General features: G+C 48.6%; 1 protein-coding gene across 1 annotated transcript in view; it reads left to right on the forward strand.

Moving 5' to 3' along the window:
* The first annotated feature begins 8,001 nt into the window (after nt 1-8,001).
* Nucleotides 8,002-14,888, forward strand: part of ARSJ (arylsulfatase family member J) — a 147,422-nt gene continuing 140,535 nt past the window's right edge. Inside the window, exon 1 of the mRNA XM_068280768.1 lies at nt 8,002-8,542. Within this exon, the coding sequence (XP_068136869.1) occupies nt 8,202-8,542 (341 nt within the window). The 5' untranslated portion in view covers nt 8,002-8,201. The remainder of the gene's footprint in view (nt 8,543-14,888) is intronic.

Here is a 14,888-nt window from a genome sequence, read left to right on the forward strand (position 1 = left end):
CCCTCGTCAGTGGTGGCATGAAATTCCTGCTCCAACTCCAGCTGTTCCTCCTCCTCTTCTTCGTCATAGCTGCTGGGGCCAGCGTTCCCTGAGGCGGATGGCCTGATGTTGGTACCATCACGCTGATCGTTTTCTCCTTCAGATTCCCCCAGTTGCATCATGACAGCTGTTTCCTTGATTTTTAACATCGACCTCTTCAGTAAACACAGCAGTGGTATGGTAATGCTGACTGAAGAGTTGTCACTGCTCACAAGCAACGTGGATTGCTCAAAATTTTGGAGGACTTGGCAGAGGTCCAACATGTTGGCCCAATCGGATCCACAGAAGCTTGGCAGCTGGCCGGATGCGCCTCGGTACTGCGCCGTCATGTACTGGACCACTGCACTCTTCTGCTCGCAAAAGCGGGCTAGCATGTGCAGCGTAGAATTCCAGCGCGTAGGGACATCACACAGCAAGCGATGGTGGGGGAGATTGAAGCGCTCCTGCATCTTGGCGAGTACCCCCGAAGCAGTACTGGAATTTCTACAATGTTTGGACACTCGACGCACCTTCAACAGCAGATCGGGCACGCCTGGGTATGTCCTCAGGAACCGCTGAACTACTAGGTTCATCACGTGCGCCAGGCAAGGGATGTGTGTCAGCTTAGCCAACCTTAAAGCGCGAATGAGATTACTCCCATTATCACACACAACCATGCCCGGTTTCAGGTCCAGCGGTGCCAGCCACAAATCCGTCTGTTCCTTTATTCCCCTCCAAATTTCCTCCCCTGTGTGCTGCTTATCCCCAAGGCAGATTAGCTTCAGCAACGCTTGCTGACGCATGCCAACAGCTGTGCTGCACTGCTTCCACGATCCTACTGCTGCTGGGTTAGCGTTTCCGGATGAGGTACAGCTTTGAGATGCGTTGGAGGAGAAGGAGTCAGAGAGGTAGGTGCTGCTGTTATCCAGTGGGAGGGACGGCGGTGCAGCTGTTTGTGGCGTGGGCAACACCCGTGCCGTAGCAGGTGAGGAATCGCTGCCAGGCTCCACAAGGTTCACCCAGTGCGCGGTAAGGGAGATGTATCGACCCTGGCCGAACGCACTCGTCCAGGTGTCAGTGGTGAGGTGAACCTTGCAGGCAACGGCATTCTTCAAGCTTCGGGTTATTTTGCTGACCACGTGCTCATGCAACTCAGGCACTGCAGAGCGTGCAAAGTGGTAGCGGCTGGGAACCACGTAACGTGGGATGGCCACTGACATCATGCCCTTGAAGCTGTTTGTCTCCACCAATCGATATGGCAGCATTTCGCAGGCCAGAAGCTTGGCTATGCTGGCTGTTACTGCCACGGCCCGGGGGTCATTTGCTGGCAATTTCCTCTTGCGCTCAAACATCTCCGACACAGACAACTGAACCGTAGCGCTGCACACGGAAGGGCTGTTGGTTGTTGTGTTTGATGAACACTGGGAGACCTCAAGAGCACTACTCCGGAAAGTGACAGTGTCAGCGTCGTCTGATGTTTGTGAATGTTGTGAACCACGCAATGGCTGGGCTACTGCTGCTGCTGAGGCGGGTCTGGTGAACCCAAGGGAGGCAGTGTTGTTTCTGGTACCCTGTCCTGACGCGTTTGCCCAAAGAGTGGGATGTTTGGATAGCATGTGACGGCTCATGCTGGTGGTGGAGAGGTTGTTAATATTTTTCCCCCTGCTCAGGCGGGTCTTGCACACCTTGCAAATCGCCATGGTAACATCCTCAGTGCAGTCTTCAAAGAAAGCCCAGACTTTGGAGCACCTGCCTCCTTGCTGGCGATTTCTGTTTGCTCCTCTTTTGCCTCTCACTTGAACTTCCACGCTTGTGGTGCCTGAAATTGCGCGCCGCCTACCTTGTGGCACAAGGCGAACTCGTGCAGCAGTGTGTTCTTCAACAGACTCATCTGTGCTGCTGCTACGACGGCGATGTTCTCGTTCACAAACAAAATCTGGGTCTCTGTCCACATTGTCCATACCCTCCTCTTCCATCTCCTCAAACTCGTCATATGTCATTGTGGGCCACCGCCGTGGAGTAGAGCTCCCCACAACAACCTCTGCGCAGCACACTCCAACGTCGTCTTCCAGATCTTGTCGGCCGACCTCCTGCAATTGCAACCCCTCCTGCCCAAATTGCTCTGGGATTTGGGTTTCCGAGTCCTCTTCGGACTCGCCTCGTATTTCAGTGCGCGGTACATTTCCCACAGTTAACGGTTGTGAATCCAGGCACAACATTTCTGGCTGTTCCTCCATTGACCTTTGAAAGGTGGAAGTTTGTTGGGCTGGGAATAGCTCCTGCGAATACCCCATTGTGTCCTGAGGTAATTCATCGGACTGGTTATCTGGCAGTTGTGTGCGTGGTGTCGCTGCCGGTTGTGTCAGCTTTGTGCCCACTGGCTCCTTGTAACTGGCTGAGGACTCGGACCTCGTGCGTGATGTGCTGGTGCTGCTTAACCCACTGCTGGACGCTTGAGAGGTCATCCAAGTAATTATCTGGTCCTGTTCTTTTGGATTTGTGAGGGTTGTTGTCCTGGACAACATGGGTGGTATTGAGTGGGTTTTCTTGGGTGCTCCCCTGTGGCCTGTACGTGAACCGTCAGGGGAAACACCTCTTCCCTTGCCCCTCCCTCTTTCACCGGATTTCTTCCTCATTTCACTTATCCTTACAGTACACGCTGACTGGCAGCAGTACAGTGGCAGTACAGAAATGCTATACAGTACCACTATTCCCAGCAGCGACACAGAGCACAATGCTATACAGTGACGGGTGAGCGGTGTACCACTATTCCCAGCAGACACAGAACAGTGAACAGAATGCTATATAGTGTGGCTGAGCGAGCGGTGTACCACTATTCCCAGCAGACACAGAACAGTGAACAGAATGCTATATAGTGTGGCTGAACGAGCGGTGTACTACTGTTCCCAGCAGACACAGAACAGTACACAGAATGCTATATAGTGTGGCTGAACGAGCGGTGTACTACTGTTCCCAGCAGACACAGAACAGTACACAGAATGCTATATAGTGTGGCTGAACGAGCGGTGTACTACTGTTCCCAGCAGACACAGAACAGTGAACAGAATGCTATATAGTGTGGCTGAGCGAGCGGTGTACCACTATTCCCAGCAGACACAGAACAGTGAACAGAATGCTATATAGTGTGGCTGAGCGAGCGGTGTACCACTATTCCCAGCAGACACAGAACAGTAAACAGAATGCTATATAGTGTGGCTGAGCGAGCGGTGTACCACTATTCCCAGCAGACACAGAACAGTGAACAGAATGCTATATAGTGTGGCTGAGCGAGCGGTGTACCACTATTCCCAGCAGACACAGAACAGTGAACAGAATGCTATATAGTGTGGCTGAGCGAGCGGTGTACCACTATTCCCAGCAGACACAGAACAGTGAACAGAATGCTATATAGTGTGGCTGAGCGAGCGGTGTACCACTATTCCCAGCAGACACAGAACAGTGAACAGAATGCTATATAGTGTGGCTGAGCGAGCGGTGTACTACTGTTCCCAGCAGACACAGAACAGTACACAGAATGCTATATAGTGTGGCTGAACGAGCGGTGTACTACTGTTCCCAGCAGACACAGAACAGTACACAGAATGCTATATAGTGTGGCTGAACGAGCGGTGTACCACTATTCCAAGCAGACACAGAACAGTGAACAGAATGCTATATAGTGTGGCTGAGCGAGCGGTGTACCACTATTCCCAGCAGACACAGAGTGGCAGTAAACAGAATGCTATATAGTGTGGCTGAGCGAGGTACACAGAGTGGCAGTAAACAGAATGCTATATAGTGTGGCTGTGCAAGCGGTGTACTACTATTCCCAGCAGACACAGAGTGGCAGTAAACAGAATGCTATATAGTGTGGCTGAGCGAGGTACACAGAGTGGCAGTAAACAGAATGCTGAGCGAGCGGTGTACTACTATTCCCAGCAGCGACACACAATGACTGGGGGGGACCCTGGCTAGCGTGGCTGGAGCGCGAACTACCCTGCCTGCCTACCCAAAGCTAAACCCACAGACAAATGGCGGAGATATGACGTGGTTCGGGTATTTATTTACCCGAACCACGTGACAGTTCGGCCAATCAGAGCGCGTTCGGGTCCGAACCACGTGACCCGTTCGGCCAATCACAGCGCTAGCCGAACGTTCGGGGAACGTTCGGCCATGCGCTCTTAGTTCGGCCATATGGCCGAACGGTTTGGCCGAGCACCGTCAGGTGTTCGGCCGAACTCGAACATCACCCGAACAGGGTGATGTTCTGCAGAACCCGAACAGTGGCGAACACTGTTCGCCCAACACTAGTCTCCAGTGCCAAATCTTCCTCTTCCCCTTTATCTCCAATGCTGCCCAAGTCCATAGGCGCCTGCTACAATGCAAACGTGCATAGAGAGCATGGTGGCTGCTGCACCTCTGTGGTCAGGCGCGTGCTGATCTCCCTGCAATGCAGCATTTGCAAGCTTGCAAATGCTGCATAAGTTCAGCTGCTGCTTTGGTGTCCTTGCTTTTGTAGTGCCCTAGGCCATGGCCTAGGCGGCCTTGGGCTAAATCCGGCCCTGGATGAAAGGGGCCTTGGGTGAAAATGAATATGGGACCGATGGAGTTACAATAGCCCCCAAGACCCACGCAGTCAATTGAGGGGCTGGGACTGAGGGGGCCCGGTCCTGGGGTGCAGGGTAGTGTTGCAGCGGAGCTTCATACTGTACCTCGTTCCAGCGGCAGGACAGGTCCTCTTCACATCGTCTTCAGTGTCACCACTTTGCATCTCAGCACAGTGGCTACACTGAAGAGGAAGTGAAGTGGACCTGCCCCACCAAGTTGCATTAATATACAGTGGCTTGCAAAAGTATTCGGCCCCCTTGAAGTTTTCCATATTTTGTCACATTACTGCCACAAACATGAATCAATTTAATTGGAATTCCACGTGAAAGACCAATACGAAGTAGTGTACATGTGAGAAGTGGAACGAAAATCATACATGATTCCAAACATTTTTTTACAAATAAATAACTGCAAAAAGGGGTGTGCGTAATTATTCAGCCCCCTTTGGTCTGAGTGCAGTCAGTTGCCCATGGACATTGCATGATGAGTGCTAATGACTAAATATAGTGCACCTGTGTGTAATCTAATGTCAGTACAAATTATTTAATACAGCTGCTCTGTGACGGCCTCAGAGGTTGTCTAAGAGAATATTGGGAGCAACAACACCATGAAGTCCAAAGAACACACCAGACAGGTCAGGGATAAAGTTATTGAGAAATTTAAAGCAGGCTTAGGTTACAAAAAGATTTCCAAAGCCTTGAACATCCCACGGAGCACTGTTCAAGTGATCATTCAGAAATGAAAGGAGTATGGCACAACTGTAAACCTACCAAGACAAGGCCATCCACCTAAACTCACAGGCCGAACAAGGAAAGAGATGATCAGAAATGCAGTCAAGAGGCCCATGGTGACTCTGGACAAGCTGCAGAAGTCTACAGCTCAGGTGGGGGAATCTGTCCATAGGACAACTATTAGTCATGCACTGTACAAAGTTGGCTTTTATGGAAGAGTGGGACGAAGAAAGCCATTGTTAAAGGGATACTTAAAGAGACACTGGAGCGAAAAAAAAAATATGATATAAAGAATTGGTTGTGTACTCCGAATAATTACTAGAAGATTAGCAGCAAGGAAAATATTCTCATATTTTTATTTTTAGGTATATAGTGTTTTTTCTAACATAGCATCATTCTCTAATATGTGCAGATTACACAACACTCAGCATTCAAAATGATTCTTTCAGAGCAGTCTGTGAACTAATGACCTCTCCTCTGGCAAAGAAAAAGAAAACAGTTGAGATAATAAAAGTCAGAAGACAGCCCTCTCCACGACTTTGAAAGTCGTAGAGATTAATGGCTTTTTTGCATAGAGATAACAACTGGAGTTTCTTAACTCTTCCTGTGCTGGAAACAATTAGACTGATGTATCTGATCTTAATGTTTTATTTCTTAGCTGTACTACACATACAAATCGTAATATCATATTTTTTTTTCGCTTCAGTGTCTCTTTAAGTGAAGGGGGAAAAATGAGTTTAACTCACCTGGGGCTTTCCTCAGCCCCCTGCAGCCGATCGATGCCCTCGCAGCCCCGCTCTGATGCTCCTGGACCCGCCGGCGGTTGGCAGGAGGCTGCAATAGCAGCATAGGGGGCGATATTATGGCTGGGAACGCGGAGAATCACTCGCGTTCCCATGTCTGTCGGCCGGTGATGGCGAAACGCCGCCGGCGGGTCCAGGAGCATCAGAGCGGGGCTGCGAGGGCACCGATCGGCTGCAGGGGGCTGAGGAAAGCCCCAGGTGAGTTAAACTCATTTTCCCCCCTTCACTTAAGTATCCCTTTAACAGAAAAGCATAAGAAGTCCCGTTTGCAGTTTGCCACAAGCCATGTGGGGGACACAGCAAACATGTGGAAGAAGGTGTTCTGGTTAGATGAAACCAAAATGGAATTTTTGGGCCAAAATGCAAAACGCTATGTGTGGTGGAAAACTAACACTGTACATCACTCTGAACACACCATCCCCACTGTCAAATATGGTGGTGGCAGTATCATGCTCTGGGGGTGCTTCTTTTCAGCAGGGACAAGGAAGCTGGTCAGAGTTGATGGGAAGATGGATGGAGCCAAATACAGGGCAATCTTGGAAGAAAACCTCTTGGAGTCTGCAAAAGACTTGAGACTGGGGCGGAGGTTCACCTTCCAGCAGGACAACGACCCTAGCCAGGGCAACAATGTAATGGTTTAAAACAAAACATATCCATGTGTTTGAATGGCCCAGACAAAGTCCAGATCCAAATCCAATCGAGAATCTGTGGCAAGATCTGAAAACCGCTGTTCACAAAAGCTGTCCATCTAATCTGACTGAGCTGGAGGTGTTTTTCAAAGAATGGGCAAGGATTTCAGTCTCTAGATGTGAAAAGCTGGTAGAGATATACCCTAAAAGACTGGCAGCTGTAATTGCAGCAAAAGGTGATTCTACAAAGTATTGGTGGAAGATAACCTGCCTGGTTTACCTGTGCAGTTTAGCTCTCACAGCCAGTGTTATGTAGAGCAGTGTTCCTAAAATGGCCATAGTTAAACAATCTCTGTGGGTTATCTATGGAATTTGTAAGTTTATAGCTAGAGCTAGGACACACACCAGCTGTTTTCAGTAGAAGGGTGTTATCTGCTAGCAGATGATGGGGTCAGCTGGAGAAAATGGGAAAAGATTTACAGGAAAGAGAAAATAAATAGAGTCCCATTTGGAACATGCATTCATTCATCTATGATAAACTGGTGTAATTGTCCTAACCTCTCTGTTCATCTATCTAAATCATCTATACAAACTGTTTGCTTAGTTTTATGTTTTCTTTGCAGCGACTCTCCAGCCAGTTCCCTTGTGCACAGCATGCACTTCAGTGTATCATACACAGGTCATTGTGTTATGGACAGATACCAGACTAGTGTAGTATGGATACAGAGAGAGGCTCAGTCTCACCTCTCCACCCTGCAGGAAGGGGGACAGGGTCTCTAGACATCTTTTATCACTGTCAGCAGCATAGTGCAGAAAGGAGCTATAGTCAGACAAGTTCCTATTGCTTCCCCTCTGCTTGGGCTGCTGATGGCATTCTGCTGAGCGTTCATTCTTCAGCCTAGCTGGATGGAGAACAGACCAGCCCCTAACATCAGATGCGAGAGAGTTGTGCTCTTGCCTCGCCCGAGGGGAATAGCTGTACTCTGAGAGACACACATCTCCTCCACAGGTTATTATTGGGTGGCAGACAAGCACCGGGATACAGGACAGCTTGCATATGTGTGACTGCTCTGGGGGATTGCCAAAAACGACCAGATGCTCTGAGTTCATTTCTCTCGCTGGCTGGGCTGCACAGCTGGAAGTATAGAGGAGTTGCAGTGAGCAACTTTTCTTTGCTCGTCTAGGTATATTGCTAGAGATTCGCTGGCCGGTGGAAGTGGGGGTTCAGCGATCCTGGGATAGAGTGTGGGGGGCGCATTCCTAGGGCTGAGTGAGTCACCTAAACTTAGGTCAAGCTGCGGGTGGGGGTTGGGTGACACGGGAAGCTCTCTCAGCCAAATGGACGCTTCACTGACCACCAGGCAGCACATGGCTACTCGGCTCTGCTGGACTGACCCCTGATGAAGCCTTGAATGGGGCAGGCTGACCGGGTGAAAATGGTGGGGCTGGGGGCACTGGCTGCCTTCTCTATGGTGAGCATCATGACCTATGGCTACCTGTCCTTGGAGAAAGAAAACCTAGGTGTGGAAGAGGACGACTTGGAGCAGGACTTGGAAGAGGATCGGGAAGCAGGGCGCCAGCCTCATATTATCTTTATACTGGCTGATGATCAGGGATACAGGGATATTGGGTACCACGGCTCTGAGATCAGGACCCCCACACTGGATAAATTAGCTGCAGAAGGAGTGAAATTGGAGAATTACTACGTCCAGCCGATTTGTTCACCATCCAGGAGTCAGTTCATCACTGGGAAGTAAGTAGAGCTTGTTGGTAATACAGAACATGGGCTGTCCGCATCACCATTGCAGACTTTGCATCCTACATCTCCCTATCAGTTCTCAGTGCAGACAGCTGTGCGCTGAGCAGTACTGACCGTCCGCCTGCTGTGTCTCTAATCGGACCAAACCTGATTCCTAAACACGATACTAATGGATAACAAATAGTGCTGTTACGTGCAACTACCATATGTTATTGTTTTGAGTGGGTTTTGTCTAATTTTTTTTTCTTTTTGCAGTAACTGGCAAGCCTAGAACAAAATGTATGAAGGAATTCTTGATTTAAGAGTGCAGTATTGGTGTTATAAACTTCAGTTATCTGTCTTTTGCTTTATATTGAGCTGGCTGCCATTTAGGAAGCTTTCAGGTGATAGTATTAGATGGGAAGATACCATATGTTTTACAACATTTCTTCCCTTTAACCCTTCACAGAAACTATCCTAAGCACAATATTGATACTTCAGTTAGGCTTGGAACAGCAAGAACACAGTGGAACAGGAAAGTAACCCCACTTATTCTTGTGTTGCATTGCACACAGTGAAGCATACAGGCAATGAAAAGTATGCTTTACTGTCATTGTTAATGCACCCGTTTTGTGGTAACACACTGTATGCACTGGGCGTTAAACCGCACCGGTTCTACGTTACAATGCGACAGTTACATTGCATCACTATGCACCACTGTGTAGCCATAGGGTAGGTTCACACTGATGCATTGTATTCCCTATATAAACAGGATTGCAACAGAGGGGAAAAGACAGATTGTGCGTTAGGCTTGCGATGGGACACATTCAGTGAAGCATTCAATCTTTGAAAAGTATGCTTCACTGCAACTGTAAACATGCACGTTGTTTGATATTGCACAGCATGCCCCGCAGTATGCAGATGGATCCTTTGCACCATTACAATATAGTTACATTGCATTAGCAGTGCAATTATATTGTATATAAGTAGCCTAAAGGTCTATATACACATCCAATTTTTATCTGCAGATGACTGCCTGATTTTACCACTTCCATGTAGTATGAGAGAATACCTACACAGTCTATTCATAGTATTCAAAATCTGTTGGCCCTCATACAACATGGCAATGGTAACATTGGCCATTCATCTGAAGGTAATAATTGGATGTGTCAGGCCCGGATTTACATCACAGGAGCCTATAGGCACAGATGTTCTGTCACCCTAAACTTCGCCCTCCAGGAACCCACAAACTTCTGCTGAACCGCACTGTGAGCTTGATTCACTAAACCGTGATAACTGATATCACGGTCATGCTAGCGTTTTGCGCGTTATTAAAACACGGCCGTTTTAAAAAATCGCGATTGCAAGCAAAAACAGTTAAGCACATTATAACGCGTGCTAAACGCTAGCGCGACCAGGATATCAGTTATCACAGTTTTGTGAAACAAGCCCAGTGACTGCAAGTGTTCTGGCTGACTCAGCTGTCACTTCTCCCTTGCCCATTATAGGTAGCTACAGGTGTAGCATTAGGTACCAAGTATTAACCCCCTTGGCGGTATGAAAAATACCGCCAGGGGGCAGCGCAGCAGTTTTTTTTAATTTTTTTTTTTTTAATCATGTAGCGAGCCGAGGGCTCGCTACATGATAGCCGCTGCTCAGCGGCATCCCCCCAGCCCCGCCGATCGCCTCCGGCGATAGGCGATCAGGAAATCCCGTTCAAAGAACGGGGTTTCCTGGAGGGCTTCCCCCGTCGCCATGGCGACGGGGCAGAATGACGTCACCGACGTCAGCGACGTCGGGACGTCATTGGGAGACCCGATCCACCCCTTGGCGCTGCCTGGCACTGATTGGCCAGGCAGTGCAGGGGTCTGGGGGGGGGGCCGCGCGCCGCACCGGATAGCGGCGATCGGGCGCGCGGCGGCGGCGATCGGGGTGCTGGCGCAGCTAGCAAAGTGCTAGCGGCGTCCAGCAAAAAAAAAAATTATGTCAATCGGCCCAGCAGGGCCTGAGCGGCACCCTCCGGCGGCTTACCCCGTGTCACACACGGGGTTACCGCTAAGGAGGTTAAGTAGCTAGTGGTGCCCCGACTGATTGTAGATTTTGTCAGTGGAATGCCATTAGTCATGTGACTAAACTCTTATTTATGCTCTGCTTGTAAGAAACTATACGTGGGTTGCTATTGGCAACAACACAACACACCTTTATTCCGGCACCAGCAACTCATTAGTAAGCGCTGCAAACACGACTCTCATCACAGCAAACAGTATAGGAGATAGACCTTCTTAAGCATCTTCAGAGTTGAGGAGTTTATTCAGTAAACAGATATACAGATACAGTTCGTTACATCTTTAGCCAAGCAGATTATTCTGTAGTAAGTCTTTGCGTTACAGCTCTTGGCTCCAGTCCTGGCGGCCAGGTTCCTCTTGTGTCTATACTACGTTACATCTATACTACCTATATACAGCATGCAGTTATATAATATGACACAACATCATTGGATAGAAGTCAAGGGTTGGAGAAAGCCAGCAGAGAGAAAAAAGTGTCTCTCCTCAGCCTGTGACCCCTTTTAATACCGTTCACCAGAGCGTTAAATGTGACATCATCTGAGCCATCCTCCCAAACCTACAATTGGCTCAGACCCCTTGTGATGTCATGACACACTCCTACTTAATTAATATTCCGAGTGCTTTTTACCCTACATTTAAAGAATGCCATGTTTGGTAAATATTGGCTTTGTTTACTGTTCCCGTGGCTTAACTGTTGGGGGCAGTTAGACCTGTGGCCTTGTTCAAGGAACAGGTTCCTGGTAACTGCCAGCCTTGGGAATGTTCAGTACCAGTTCTGCTGAACTGTCCCTTTTCTCTCAAAGAGAAAATCCCCTTAAAGAGCAATTCTGCACACCAAGCCTTTTTCACTGACTCAGTTCAAGTAACTGAGGCGTAATAAAATTATAACACTGCTCAGGAATCAGCATATGGAAGGAGGGAGGCGCTAGGGGAGGGTAGTGAGCAGCCCCTAAATGATCAGGCGCCTGTAGGCACGTGCCTACAGTGCCTTATGGTAAATCTGGCCCTGGGATGTGTGTATGGAGCCTGCTACAGCAGGTACCACTTTATGTAAGATGGGATTTGCAGAGTACCTACCTAGTATTGTGAAAAACATCATCTGACGTACCCTTTGATGTATATATTTGTAGGGAGTCCTCAGTATTTGTATTTATTGTTTTAATTAATTAATAATGCATACGTCTTTGGGCTTATTTATATATGATTTATGATTTTTTGAATCCCTAAGGCCTCTTTCACAGTGCGACGTTAAAGTCGCACGTTAGAAAATGTTTTAACGTGTACTAACGCACAGCAATATTAAGTCCGTGCAACATTCACAGTGCACACGTTGTGTTGTGTGTAATGTGTAGCAATATTTAGAAAGTGCTGCATGCTGTGTGTTTAGCAATAAATCTGCTGCGTTGTGTGTGTTGCACATGCTCAGTAATGTTTTTTTTTAATGTAACGCATGCACCGTTTTCATTCCATCACTGTGCGACGAAAATGGCGCACCAAACACAGGGCTAAAGAATGTACTATAACGTCCAAGTTATAGTCTTTCAAAGCGTTGTATTAGGGGCACGTTATGCGACCTTAACGTCGCATCAAACGCACCGTCCCACTGTGAAAGAAGCCTAAACCTGTTGAATGAGACTGTCTATTACAAGACCAAGAACCCCATGAATCCAATACAATAGGGTAGGTGTGCGATGCTTTGAGAGCTTAGGAGCTGAAGCACACAAGGTCTAGATTTATCAGGACAGACACTAAGTATGAATCTGTTATTTTAAAACAGTTATGCCTTTTTACTTGAGCAAGAAGGAACTCCCATGATCCACCACCTATACTCAGTGAGTGAATATGCAAATCATTCATTTATGTCCCTGAAAAGCCAAACATGCACCCAGAGCTGCTAATGCACAGTATACCTGTAACTGTAGCCTACTCATTTAACCAAACTGTGCAAATCCAACTTACAGACAGCTGTTTCAGGCATGGGACCGGATAGACTTCTAGGGGCTGAGGAGCCCCACGTGAGTAAGGCTTTTCTCGTTTAACTTTGCCTCATGTGATACCTACCCGGGGCTTCCTTTAGCCACATAAGCTTGTCCCTCGCTGTCCTCCCACGGTCTGCCGTTCAGCCACAGTCAGCCCCGGTAACTGGTTCAGTCGCAGCAGTTGGGTGAGCGCCCGAATGCGCTATTCCTGATGTTGGCTGTCCTGCACTCTGCACACATTAGCAGCCAGTGCCGGCCCGCGGTCATCCTGCTTCACAGAGTTTGCACATGGGGTGGGTAGCTACCAAAAGCCAGATCTGGCACTCAGGGTATGAAGGGACACTTTCCAGGGTATGAAACTGGCACTTACAGTGATCTCTGAGCTGCCTGTCACTCACTGAATGCGCAACTCAATGAGGAGCTTACAATCTATGTGTTTAGAGAGTTTAGCCTGTCGCATCTGTGACTAATCACAAGTTGTAATTTGATATCAGCTGATGCAGCTGGTTGCCATGACAGAGCAGCTAATTGGTAAACCAGGATGTTAACTTTATGTTGGCTTCCATGAAAGCAGGAAGTAGACACACTTCAGATTTATTGCAGGATTTGTATCAGCTGCAAAGAACGGTTCTCTTTAAAGGACAACTTTAACAAGAGGGATATGGAAGCTGCCATATTTATTTTCTCTTAAACAATACCAGTTGCCTGGCAGCCCTGCTGATCTATTTGGCTGCTAATCTTGTCAAATCTGACAATAATGTCAGAAACACATGTTGTGCTGCATACTTGTTCAGGGTCTGTGGCTGAATGTATTAGAGGCAGAGGATCAGCAGGATCGCCAGGCAAATGGTATTGTTTAAAAGGAAATAAATATGGCAGCCTTCATATCCCTCTTGTTACAGTTGTCCTTTAAAGAGAACCCGAGGTGGGATTTAATTATGTTAGTGGGGCACAGAGGCTGGTTGTGCACACTATCACCAGCCTCTGTTGCCCTATGGTGTGCCCCCAGGACCCCCCTGAGATCTGCTGTCCCCTCCGCCATGCTAGCGACATGCAGCATGTAGCCAGCACAATGTTTAACTCTGCCTGTCTGTCAGCGCCGCTCCCCCGCCTCCTCTGTATCGGCGCTACCCACCCGCGTCCCTTCCCTTCCCAGCCTCTGTGCCCCACTAATATAATTAAATCCCACCTCGGGTTCTCTTTAAGGCTACTTGCACACTAAGATGTTGCGTTAGGTGCCACGTTAAGGTCGCATAACGTGCACCTAACGCGACGCCTGGTGCTCTTCTATGTGGACGTTAGAGTGAGCCGCGTTGTGCAGCTCACTCTGGCGTCCATGATGCCGTGATGCGTACTCTTGTGCGCATGCGGCATCACGTGGTCCCGCCGGCCAATCACCGCACAGAGCGGCCGCTCCAGGAAGTAAACACTGCACGTCACAGTGTGCAGTGAATATTAATTAGCCATGTGCCTGGCCACTCTCCGCTCCTCCCCAACATGACTGCACATGTGCAGACAGTCTAACGCAGCTTAAGCTGCTCTAACGCCGTAGCATGCTGCACTTTCGGGAGAACGTGCAGCGTTACATGTAACGCAACGTGGGCTGTGTGAACAGCCCACTTGTGTTACATTGCTCTGCGTTGGGGGAGCGTTACAGGCGCACTAACGTGCGCCTGTAACGTCTTAGTGTGTAAGCAGCCTAAAGGGGAAACAGTAAATTCGGGCGCCTGAGGCTAGTGGACAAATCGGGCGCCGCCATTCACTTCTATAATAAATATCGTTTAATGGGCGCCCGGTAGGAAAAAAGGGCGCCGGAGAAAACTAACGTTTTAAAAGCGGCGCCCGGAGACTTAATGTTTTATTACTGTTTCTCATGATTACACATTATTTAATGATTTATACATGTTTAAATATTATTTTTAAACGAAAACCAGTACAATATTTTTCCCGAAAAAAATTACAGGGGGGTCTTAGGTTTAGGCACCAACAGGGGGGTCTTAGGTTTAGGCACCAACAGGGGGGTCTTAGGTTTAGGCACCAACAGGGGGGTCTTAGGTTTAGGCACCAACAGGGGGGTCTTAGGTTTAGGCACCAACAGGGGGGTCTTAGGTTTAGGCACTAACAGGGGGGTCTTAGGTTTAGGCACCAACAGGGGGTCTTAGGTTTAGGCACCAACAGGGGGGTCTTAGGTTTAGGCACCAACAGGGGGGTCTTAGGTTTAGGCACCAACAGGGGGGTCTTAGGTTTAGGCACCAACAGGGGGGTCTTAGGTTTAGGCACCAACAGGGGGGTCTTAGGTTTAGGCACCAACAGGGG

Source organism: Hyperolius riggenbachi, chromosome 1, assembly GCF_040937935.1.
Source record: "Hyperolius riggenbachi isolate aHypRig1 chromosome 1, aHypRig1.pri, whole genome shotgun sequence".
NCBI classification, from domain to species: Eukaryota; Metazoa; Chordata; class Amphibia; order Anura; family Hyperoliidae; genus Hyperolius; species Hyperolius riggenbachi.